The 12,192-nt window shown below is 46.6% G+C and overlaps 1 protein-coding gene across 2 annotated transcripts in view; it reads left to right on the forward strand.

Moving 5' to 3' along the window:
• Window positions 1-8,068: 8,068 nt before the first annotated feature.
• PRRX1 (paired related homeobox 1) overlaps window positions 8,069-12,192 on the forward strand; it is a 69,327-nt gene continuing 65,203 nt past the window's right edge. The window contains exon 1 of one of the 2 annotated variants that reach the window (XM_004688473.2): window positions 8,069-9,329. In XM_004688473.2, the coding sequence (XP_004688530.1) occupies window positions 9,089-9,329 (241 nt within the window). In that variant the 5' untranslated portion in view covers window positions 8,069-9,088. The remainder of the gene's footprint in view (window positions 9,330-12,192) is intronic. The other variant, XM_004688472.2, reaches the window with a different exon arrangement.

The following is a 12,192-nucleotide window of genomic DNA, read 5'->3' on the forward strand; positions in this document are numbered from 1 at the left end:
ATAACAGACTATCAAGTACTTGTTACAGATTAATGGTGAAGGTCTACTTCATGAACTTGACATAAATAAGATAAAATTTAAAACCTGAGATTGTGCATATTAATTTTCATGAAGAAATTGAGACACACTCAGTAATAAAAAGTAAACCACTAAATTTCATACTAAAATTTTTGAAGAAAATAACTTAGACTTCTGGCTTGAAGGAGAAGAAGATGCTCAAAAAAAAATCAGGAAGAGAAAAGAGTCAAAAGTGAACAAGAAAGGAAGTTTCTTTAACAGTTAAGTATTTTGGGAAGTGTTGGTTTTAGTGCTTTAAAGGCATAGCTGGGTACAGGTTCATGAAAGACAAAGGTATATATTGTACAAAAGAAGTGAATAGTGACTTAAAGTGTTGAAATAATAGCTTCATGATCACAATGTGTTGAAATAATACATTATTTTAGGTTTAAAAAAATCAGATTCCTAAATTCCAGTATGTAAATTCTCTCTTCTTATATGTAGTGATGAAAAGCAAGAAAAAAAATGGCAGGAAAATGTGACAACTGAAGGCAATGGTAACTGCAACTGGTTATATACAGCCATGCTTTTTATACTAACTTCCTCACATACATGTTATCAATCTCACAGGATCCTACTGAAGCACACATACACACACACACACACAAAACTATCATTAAGATATATTTATTGTGAAAAAACCTTGAAATAGGAAAAATAGGACAGATCCATTTGTATTTAATGACAAAAGCAGTTTAATAAAGTACAGTTTTATACATATATACTTTTATATACACACATATGTATATATGTGTATGTATATGCATGTGTGTGTGTATGTATACACAATTGTAACCGCATAATAGAAGATGCAACCAACTTTGTGTTTTTCCTACGAGCTAGTATTACAGGAAAGGTGGAACACTGGGAGAAGAGTAGAGATGGGTCTGTTTAGCAATTCAATTTTTATGGAAGGACTCAGGAAAGCAGGTGGAGAATAGATTGCGCTTTGCTCTAGATTTATGAGAGCAGCAAGCAAAGCAAGGTTATCCAAAGTGGCACACCCACTGGGTATGCTATAAATAAGCACTAAAGTCAGCTGAAGGCCCTTAGAGTTTCCAGTTGGCCAAACTCACCCCGGTAAAAGCACTTGCACCTATCTTGTGTGATTCCACTATACTCTGGATTGGCCTGAAAACAATGCTCTGGGACTACAATGTTGGGGAGCTTGCAGAGGCAGATACCACTCCTCTGACCCAGGCAGCGACCTCAGCTCTGATGTCTTACACAGGCCCTAGAATCCAGTGAGCGTGCAATTTTTCTTATTCTCTGAGTGAGGTACCAAATCTACCAGGCTGGGTCCTTCGAGCAGACTGAACAATCAGCAGAGGTTTCCCTGGTACTGTGTGAGCTGCTGCTTGACTGGAACCATTCCCAGAGTTAAGTATCTCAATCACATGCGTATATCCATTCTGAAAGGATTTTTCTTTTCGTTCGTTTGGTTTTTTAATATCTCAATTTTTAAATATTTTATTATTAAATATTTTTATTTTCTTACATCATTGTTCTTTTTGATTTCCCCTTCAGGTGTGGTCCCCATAAATCTCCCACCACCACAGTACCCCTGATCCATCACCACAGTCCCTTGAGCTCTTCTCCAGCCCCCTCCCCCATTTTGACCCCTCTCCCCACCCCTCCCCTGTTATATATATGTTTCAGATCTATATTGCCTGCAAGCTTTATCTTTTTTATCTTGACCCTTTGTTCCATTTAATATTTTTCTTTTTCCTTCTGACTTTTTTCACTGAGCATAATCCTTGAAAGGGTTTTGGGTTTTTTTTTTTTTTTTGTAATAGGAAGACAGCAAGAATTTAGCCTCATTATTCTGTGGATCCCAGAGGAAGCTGTAACCTAGGCTGAGCATACATGAAAAGAGCAGGACATATACAGAAAAGAGCAGAAGGAGGGAATTTACATGTGTTGAATAACAGCTATACTGAGGCATTTCTTCTTTTTTCTTGAGTTCCTTCTTATCCTCCCAGGAGGCATTTGTGCTACCTCTGGATCTGCCTACGGACTGAGGCTGAGTTCCTCAGGACAGAGAAAATACTGTGCCTACACATTCTTGTTTCCTCTGAGAACTTTGGCATGGCCTCCTGACCACTAATTGTTATTATATTTATGTAATGTCAACACATTATAATAGCATAGATACATGCTCATTTGTAATATTGCCTACTCATTTGCTTCAGTATTACTTAATCCTTCAGTTCAACTTGAAAAGTACTTTATTAACCATTTAACAGCAGAATTGATGCTACCTAGATAAAATAGGCAGAACTTTGTGGTTACCTGGTTGAGCTGGAGGTGGTATCAAAGAGAGAGGAGTTTGGGGTGATGCTTAAGTGTCCTACTAGAGAGAGAGGAGGAACATGGGGAGATTAGGTGAGTTCAATTTTGAACATATTGAGTCAAAATTTCCTTAATAAATGTATATGTCCTGAAAAAAGCTAGTTCCAGACCCTCCCTGGTGGTGCAACTGGTTAGGACTCAGCACTGCCAGCCAGCTGCAGCTGCTTCATTGTGAGTTTGATCCTGGGCCCAGGGGCGTGATCCACATGGGGACCTCTCCTGATCTGCCTGCTGCTCCCCTCAGCAGTCTACTTCATGGATCTGCCTATCCTGCTCCCCACTTTGTCTCTGGTGAGGCCTCTCACTACTCCTGCACCTCTGGTTTGTATCCCAGTTCTGTATGCATAAATAAATAAATATTTTTAAAAAACCAACTGTTTCATTACATATATATATTGAAAAAAGCTAGTTCCCCCTCCCCCAGGGATTACTATATGCTAAGGCTGGGCTTAAATGGCTGATTTTCATTCTCAATTAATTCATACAAATATACATAGTAGGGAGAGGATTAACCTTATGAAGTATAAACAGGCTTAGGGGTATGTAACTAACAAATTTTGCCCAAAGTGACGGTGAGTAGGTGGCAAAACTTACAGTTTAGATTTTAGATTCACTGATAAACAGATGGCCATTAACCCACCAAAATGTCTGAGATCTAATAACCTATTTATTGGAAGGGACAGTGAAGATGAAGGATAGAACTGGTCAGAACTACTGAGAACTGTTTCAGGAGTAAGACAAAGAACAGGAATAGTCTATGAAGACCAAGAAGTAGTGACCAGAATAATAAAGGAACAGAGGACAAAATTTCAAAAAGAGAATGCTCAGTACAGCCAATTACAGCAGAAACACTTAGCAAAATAAGGGCTGCATATTCAGCACATTTGCCGGTGTGTAGGTCACTGGTGTCTTTAGCTCAAGCTGGTTTAATGATGTTTGCAAAGTCAGTTTCCAGTGTTTGAGGAGCAGCTAATTTCAGTAAAACTGCACTACCCCCAACTGAATGTGTTCTGTAACAGAATGGACCCATTACCAGCTCACTACTTGGAAATGTGTTTTTAGTGCTACTTCCTTTGATTATTGCAAAATTTCAAAATAATTCAATGGGCTATTGGGTGGAAGCAGGGGTGGGTGGAAAGCATTCACCCATGCATAGGAGGAATGTTCCTGAAATGCCACTTATGATTATAAAAATCAGAAGGGCAAAGGAGTATTTCAAGTCTGGCATAAAATATCCTTCAGAAATATTAAAATCTGGGAACTCTGCAGAACCCCTCTTGCATTGCACTCTTTCCCCCAATTTCCTTGTTAATGAATATCTATGCTAGATTGTCAACCATGAACAGACATGCTATTTGCATGAGGGTGGTATTTGTGTGTCATAGAACCTGTGACCTGTCACATGTGATTAGCATGTCAGCTTATTAACATGTCAGGGAGTACAACTCCTGGCTTTCACCTCACAGGGGAAACTTCTTAGGATGGGGGACATTCTGCTAGCCAGATGAGGCAAAGTTCTGCCAGCTTCCAGTGCCAGGGAAACCCTGGACAGTAATCAATACCAAACCTAACTATGAATCGGACCACCCAAGGGTACCTGGCTGGAAACCAAACCTCCTTCCTACCTTGGTCTGATCTCTTGGCAAGTTTTTTTGCCAGTCCCAACTTTACCCTTACTTACTTGGGGAAGAATCCAAAGACAGGCATTATTTTAAAGAGGATAGGGCAAAAAGAAGGGTTGGGAAGAAACTCTTGGCTGCTGGAAAGGTCATGAGGAAAGATTCTGGTTTGTCACATCATCCAAGGCTTGAAATTTTTAATAAATATTGATTGATGGATTGGCGTCAAAGCAAAGTTTTGACTCCATGGAAAGACAGACCTACACATGTGCAGAGATTTCAAACTAGCAATGCTCTCCTTCCAACTCTTCGCAAAAGGAAATCACATGGGGAAAGCAAATTAGTGATTAAGGAACGAAACAGACCACCACAGGGCTTTCTCTGAGGCCTTCTACTTCCCAGGCCAGGCCTGGTGCCTGCTTGGGAGATGAGCCCATGAACATGTGCTCTCAGCCACAGTTTCTCCTCTCCTGACATCTTTCTGCCAGATGGTCTTTCTCAAATTCTAGAGGTGCTTGGCCCTCCTGGTTCCTGCGACCTGAGCCAAGAGAACTTTGGTCCACCAATTTTCCCTGTAGGAGCCCCTCTCGTAAGCAAGGCCTGGCACCTGGATGACAAAAAGATACCAGGCTTGAGGACTTCGGGTGCACTGAGCAGGAGCTCCCTGGAAGGACCCAGAGCTGCCAGAGGCGAGCCTTGCACTGACTCCCAAGGTCCAGAGAAACCTTCTCAGGCCTGGCCAGCTGCTCGCAGAAACTGCCTTTGGCCCTTTACCACCCTTTACCAGGGAATGTGCTCTCTGCCCATTGTTGAATTTCCCTGCAGGAATAGCCCAATGGTTTTTAATTACAATCCAAAATCTTAACAAATTACAAATGTTGTGTGTAAACATAATCATTGTGAATCCAAGCCACTAGTAATTGTTAATAGAAAAAGAAAGGAAAAGACACAAAGAACTAAACACACACAAATTCTGCGATGCCTACGTCTGAATTTTTGCTTCTTTGGGGTCTCTCTGAGAGTCTCTTCAGCCCACCACTTGCCCTGACTTCCAGAGGTAAAGTCCAGAGCAGGGGGTGGGGTGGGTAGGTGTCAGACTGAATGGCTCTCGGGCTTGACTCCTGCAGCTAAGACCTACCTAACACCCTAGGAAAGAGCTACCTTCCTAAGGGAAGAGCCCTGTGAGCATTTTTGAGCTCTGGTAGGTTTGGGGGGAAAGGGGCTATCTCCGCTGAATGTCAAGAAGCTACCCTGAGCCTGCTTTGAAACCCTGTCCTTACACCAGCCAGCATCCCCATGGGTTCCTTGGGTCTCTGTCTCTGAGTTCCAGCTTCTGCTACCACCACCCCGAAGTCCTCCAAGTCCACCCTGTGTTCTGAGTCCTGCAGCTGGCCCCTGGACCTCATGCTCCTGGAGCTGCAGCAGGAGCTTTGTTGCTTGTGCTGGACATATTGGGCACCCGCACCTGGTGTTTGAGCTCTCAGCCTGGAACGCATATTGAAAAATATTGTGCACAGAAATTCCCTTAATATTACATGAATGCATACACACACACACACACACACACACACACATATACAAAAACACACACACATTTGATCGTAAGTGCTAGGCAGTGTGTCTGTTGTTTTGGTTTAACCGTTAGAATCCTACTTGGTATTGGTATGACCGGCTGATATTTTCATAGGAATGACAAATGGATGAGAAAAGAGCGGCTATCTCTGGAGAACATGGCTGCTTATAAGTGGCGATTTCCAATAATATTTCCAACTACCCGTCTCTGACCTCTCCTCCCAGTGGTTACCCCCTCAGTCAGTCCCCAACAAGGCTGAGTGCACAACCTTAGAAGGCAGTTACCTCCGAAGGGCGATTTCCACCCCAGTGAGATGGCTGCATCTCCAGGAAAAGCCACTTGTCCCGGATGTCAGAAGCCCTTGATTTCTTACTCAGACCTTAGTCACAAGGGGCAGTTCGGCCAGTGTCAGGGAAGAAAAGAAAGGTTAAGTTGTAACTGTGTAAATGAAGTAGGAGAAAGGGGAATGCTTGGGCCTGCTCTCTTGGAGAGATTCGGGAGGCTGATCCTGCTCGGGAACAAGCCCAGCAGAGCCTGGCGCGGCGCGGAGAAGAGGGGAGAAACTGCCCGTAGGTCCAGGTCCTTTTCACCTTAGCGCATCCAGCCAGACGCAGGAAGAAACCTCTTTGCACGATTAAGTCGCGTCGGTGGAGCCGGTGGCGCGGACACGTGAGGCGCTCAGCTTTGCCTCCCGGAAGCAGCGGTGTTGGAAATCCCCGCCGAAGACACCCCATTACCAATGCTCACACAGGGAGCGGGGCCCACCGGTTGCGCGTCGGCCTCCCACCAGCATCCCGCTAGCGTGCACGCTCTCGCACCGGCCCAGACGCCTGCAAGATGTTTACTGCTCCGAGCCGGGACCGCTGGGGAGACGCAGCTAGGGTGCGGCACTGCGCAGGGCGCTGGCCGGGCTCCGGGCTCGCGGTCGGGGGTGCGAGCGGGCGGGGAGGGAGCAAGGGAGAGGGGATGGAAGAGGAGGGAGGAGTGGGTGGACTAATGATGAAAAAGTCTCCTCCAACCCGGCTCCTTAATTAAATGCATGGAAAGAACCGAAGCGAGCACATCTGGTTTCAATCTGCAGCCCTTTGATGGCATCAAATGTTCTTTTCCCAGATCAGGGCTGGAAGTTCTGGGCTAACTATGGCCGTTTGGAGCCCAGAAACCATTCACACTCACTCGGACCCTTCTTTCTCTCCAATCGAGTCTTGCCGTTATAGGAGAGAGAAGAAAAAAAAGAAAGAAAAGGAAAGGAAAGAAAAGAAAAGGGGGAAAATATCTAGTAATCAAGGGACTGTTTGTGTGTGTGCGTGTGTGTAAAGAACATAAAACTCCACAAATAAGCACTTAATATATTGCTTACTCGTCATATAGTAACTCATTTCTAATGAGACTATTAAAGTTGTTACCAAATTCCAACAGGTCATGAAAAAAATCGTTCAGCACCTTTCTGTCCTCTGTCAAATTAAGGCTCAACACACTGACGACAGAGCATTATCCATAGACAAGGGAGTGTGTGTGTGTGTGTGTGTGTATTGGTGGGATTGATGGGGGTGTTCCTCCACCCTCCCAGTCCTTCCTCCTCCCCCACCCCCACCACACACCCTTAGGGCACCGAGTCTGGACCCTGAACTGCTGAGAAATCTCACCCTGCCGCTCCCTCTGCGAGTGCCCCCAGCTTCCTGGGCATCCGGGCTGCAAGACCATTTTGGCTTAGCATGGTCACAGGGAAGCGACCTGGCTGCACCAAAGAGGCTGTGAAATTGGCCAGGGTGAGAGGAGAGGGGAGCAATTACGATATACACCTTGAATTTTTTTCCTGCAGCTAGATAAATTATCTTACTGCCCTGGCCAGGGGAACCTTAGCAGAGCCCTGAGCCTGGACTCGATTCGGTGCCTTCTAAATCTCCCCCAATCTGCCTCAGTCCACGAAAGAGGCGTGGGAGAGCCTCCCATTATTATCACTCCTGTTATTTTATTACGTTATTTAATAGGCTGTCTCTACGGAGCCAAATATAACCTTAATATGCTTGCTTTCTCCCTGGTTCTCTCTCAGACGCTCCCCCCCCCCAGCCCCAGCCCCCAAAACCGTTAGTACAGCAGGAAACATTAAAAAAAAGAAGAGGCAAAGGGAAAAGAAAATTTGATTGAGATAGTTGTGGATTTTTTCCAACAAGTTTCCCTGCAGCTGTTATCAAAACATGCAAATGAGATTTTCCAACGGATCTTAAACAAATCTGGAGGAGTTAATGCCGAAGCAAAATAATCAGCCCGTTTGAAGTGACTGTGGGTTTCAGTTTGTCTTTTCTCCGCTAGATACTATAGCAGGGAAATGATAATTAGACCTTTACTTTAAAAATCCAAAGGGGCTCTCTCTCGCTTTCTCTTCCCTCCCTTTTCTCTCCCTCCTCCCTCTCTCACTCCCTCCCTCTCTCTGGCTCAGATGTTGGCAAAGGGGGTTTTCTTAATCAGACTGTTTTTTGGTTCGAGGGAAAGGAGGAAGAAGGAGATTGTGATGGAGAAAGGGGGTCTGTAAAACGTCAGGCACGGCACAAAGGCTTTGCCACGTAATTACAGGCTCCTATTAAGTCGAGATCTGCCCTCCCAGGGGTCTCCAATTTTCTTGTATTCCCTACAAAGCCTCCTCTGCATGCCAGTTTGTGCCTTTTGAAGTGCCAGAGAGCTTCTTGATCCAACTGAGAAGGAAAAAGGAGCTCAGCGAGAAGAGGGGGAGCGAGAGAAGGGAAAGGGGGGAAACCCACCACCACCCTCCATCGGACTCTTGAAGCCCTTTTTTTTTTTTTTTTTAACTCCTTAGGAAAAGTAAAGTGAGAATCCTGCTCTCCAATACATCTGCAAGACATCACCCTCTCCTCCTGAAACTTTAGTCACTCCTGAGAATCCACAGGAGTGCAGAGAGGGGGAACACTTTTCTTGAAGATGTTTTAAAGCTGGAACAAGCCTTCTTCTGTTGGTGCTTGAACTCTTGCCTGGGAATAACTTTTTTAACCTTAAAAAACCACTTTGATTCTTCTCTCCCACCCCTTCTACTCTCTTCTTCTGTTTGCCTAACTCCCCCGCCCTGCTGGCCTCCCCTTTCCTCTCTCCCCCTTATTATTATTTTTAGTGTGTGCGTGTGGACGCTTTTGGAGAGCTGGAAGGGATTTTTTCCTCCTGATTTGAACTTAGGGTGATTTTTTAATTTTATTTTTTGGTGTGGATTATCTCTTTGGACTGAGCCGAACTTGGCCTCAGGAAAGCACCCTAGGCTAAGGAAGGCTGCTGGTGCAAAACTCTGTGCTCTGCAGAAGGGGGTCCCCCCCCTTCCACTTTTTTTTTTTTTTTTGTCCATCCCCTTCTCTCTCTCCCTCTCTCTTTCCACTCCCCCCTCTCTCTTCCCCACTCTGCTCCTCTCCCCCCCTCGCGCCCACAGCGTTTGGTGTTGATTCGAGCGGGAAGAGGGGGGTGGGTGGGATCGGAGGGGGAGACCATGACCTCCAGCTACGGGCACGTTCTGGAGCGGCAACCGGCGCTGGGCGGCCGCTTGGACAGCCCCGGCAACCTCGACACCCTGCAGGCGAAAAAGAACTTCTCCGTCAGTCACCTGCTAGACCTGGAGGAAGCCGGGGACATGGTGGCGGCGCAGGCGGACGAGAGTGTGGGCGAGGCGGGCCGGAGTCTACTGGAGTCGCCGGGACTCACCAGCGGCAGCGACACCCCGCAGCAGGACAGTGAGTTAGGGGCGTCAGCCCGCGGGGGGGTGTGTCGCAGACCCTGGGCGGAGGTCCGAGCGGGGCTGCTGGAGACCTTCAGCGGCCGGGGAAAGAAAGTTGGGGCGGGACGTGGAGAGGCGGTGGCAGAGGCAGGAGAAAGGGCCGATCTCGGACAGGGGGAAAGGGTGAGAGAGGAGGACTCTGCCGAGCTCGTACCCCGGGCAGACTCTGGAGGGAAGCGCCGAGGTCCTGCGGTCAGGGTCAGGAACTCCTCCCGACGCGGACCTTCGCTGCTGGGCTGCCACTTTCTCCCGGGTGAGCAAGGCTGAAAGACCTTCCCGAAAGCGGGACTACTGGGCTGGGAAAAGGGTGCAAATTCAGGGCGCCAGCCCAGTTTGTTAAAGTAGAGGGTTAAAGATGCTGAGCCGTCGGGAGGACTTCTCCCGGATCGCAGTTTGGGAATAGAGCAGACAGAGGTGCAGAGGGCACCACTCTCAGGGAGCCAGACCCACCCTGCTTTGGCAGGGCGCTGTGCCTGGGACCGAAGCCTGGAAGTGCAGGATCAGCGTGCTGGTGCTCCAGGCGCGAGCTGCCCGAGCTACTATGGGCTTCCCGCTGTTGCCTCCACCTGCAACTGGTTGGAGACCCCCGACAGAATCAAAGGTCTGAATAACTCAGGAAGACTCCGCCAGAGCTAAGGGAGTGTCTTTAAGGATGAAATTCGAGCTTCTATAGGGCAAAATCCCACACAAGAGAGAGGCGTGGGCCGCTTGGGCTCCCAATGCCCAGCCGGGTGTCACTCACTACTGGCCCCCAAGACCTTCAGAAAAGTCCATGCAGTTTCCCGTCGCCAGCTGATGTGACCTGCAAGGAAATCTCACCTTGCTTATTAACCTAGGCAGCTGTAAAACAGGATCCAGTGTCTCCCAAATCTGTAACAGACTTGTCACCAGATTCATCCCAGGTAACATGGGCTATATACTTTCTCCTTGAGACTGCAAGAATCTGAACGTGGCTGGAAGTTCTGAAATATGGCTGCCCACGTTCTATGTCGTTATTTGCGGACTATTACTTTGTTCAAGTTTGGAATCTGTGGCACTCTGTTGTTTGTTTTTTTAAATCACCAGACCCTCAAAAAATAGATAGAAAAAACAAACTGCACCTAGAAACAACTGGAAGAAGGACCTGGGCAAAGGGGTGGGAGCTCAGCCAGCTTGGCTAAAACAGGAGAGCCTCTCTCTGGGACAGAGGTCCAGTCTTCCTCCCTGCTTCCTTGGTCCAGGCCTGGGCCCTGTCTGTGTTTTTTAGCCATAAGGGAACTGGGACTGATCTGTCCTAGCACTGGAGTGATGCTGAGTGGTCTGACTTGAGGAACCTGGTCTCATCTGCCGCTATGAAAGACTCTCACTCTAAGAAATACAGACCCAGCTTCCCCAAATCTGGGTAAATGCTAAGCATGGTACAGAGACTACATAGGCTGTGGAGGGTATTGGTGTTTGCATAGACACTTAGCTCCAAGAAAATACAACAAATTAATATGATCAATTTATTGTGATACTAGGGAGAGCTTACACATACCAAGACTAGGGAGAAGAGTATACTGAATCTCCATGCCCCTATCATCTAGCTTCATTAATTCTGCACATTTTGCCATGCCTGTTTCTACTGGTGATTATTAGTCACAAGATATCAGTATTCAAAGAGCCAAAGGTGGAAGTCACAAAGAGCATTTACTATTTAGGGTTATGAAGAAACTACTGTATGGAAGACCAGGGTGGGACCAGAGTATCTAGTCAGTGCCACTTTGCCCCAAAAGGCCGCAGAAGAATGTGAAAACAGGCCCAAGGTCAGAAGCTATAGCAATCCCAGGCCCAAGCCAGAAGGGATGGTCCCAACTAAGGCAGAGCTGGAGGGATGCTGATTGTTCCTGTTGTTTGGTGAATGGCAGCCTGGAGAAGGAGGCTCAGGTTAGTGGTCACTGAGCCTGGTAAGGAGTAAGATTGGGGCTGAAAAATGCCCCTAAGTTGAGGATGAGGTGACATACCATGTCAGAGAGGTGGCCTACGATGGTTCCCCTGTGACCTGGGTCTGGCACAGCCCAGGGAGCACGGAGCATGTGGAATCCAACAAAAGGCAAAAGGTCAGTAGCAGCAGGTGAAGTTGGAGACTCTTGAGTTATAAGGAGTAGTCATTCCTAGTAGGAAGTGGACCCCCCCAAAGGAAACTAAGGCTTGGAGCCCATTTAGGGGGAGAATGTGAGAGGAATGATGGTAGAAGAATACAATGTGGTGACAGTGACAAAGTGACCTCCATCTGGGACTGGGAAAGGCAAATGTGCATGGACACACACACACACACCACAAACCAGGTCTTGATTTCCTTAGAAAGCCCTGGTCTATTCTTCTAAGAGACACTTTAAAAGTGATATTTCTTCATCCTCCTACCCTACTTCTGGGATGAGAATAGGAGACTTTGGAAAGTTGGGGTAGTAGTGTCCAGGAGAACTATTTTCCGAAGTTCTTGGGCCTCTGTGAGGAACTGTTGAGGAGGCTGTTATGAACTATTTGGAAGTCAAGCCCAAAGGAGATTCTTTAGAACTCCAAGCCCAGGAGGGACAGAGTCTGTTACAGAACAGGAATTGATCACCTCTGTTGGAACATTGAGACACATTTATAAGATGCCATTGACTTTTCCAGATATAGAGGAGACAGATCCTTCCCAAAAATTCCTTTTGGCTGAAATTAATAAAATGGAATCAGTTTACACCTGCAGTGTTAGCTCATCATTATTATAAAATTTCAAAGTACAACCTGGCATGAATTGAGCAAAGAGGAGTTAAGTATTGTGCAAAGAACAGGCTCCTGGCTTGCTGGTCTCCTGT

This window comes from Condylura cristata, unplaced genomic scaffold (genome assembly GCF_000260355.1).
Source record: "Condylura cristata isolate star-nosed mole 26May11 unplaced genomic scaffold, ConCri1.0 scaffold00024, whole genome shotgun sequence".
Classification (NCBI taxonomy): domain Eukaryota; kingdom Metazoa; phylum Chordata; class Mammalia; order Eulipotyphla; family Talpidae; genus Condylura; species Condylura cristata.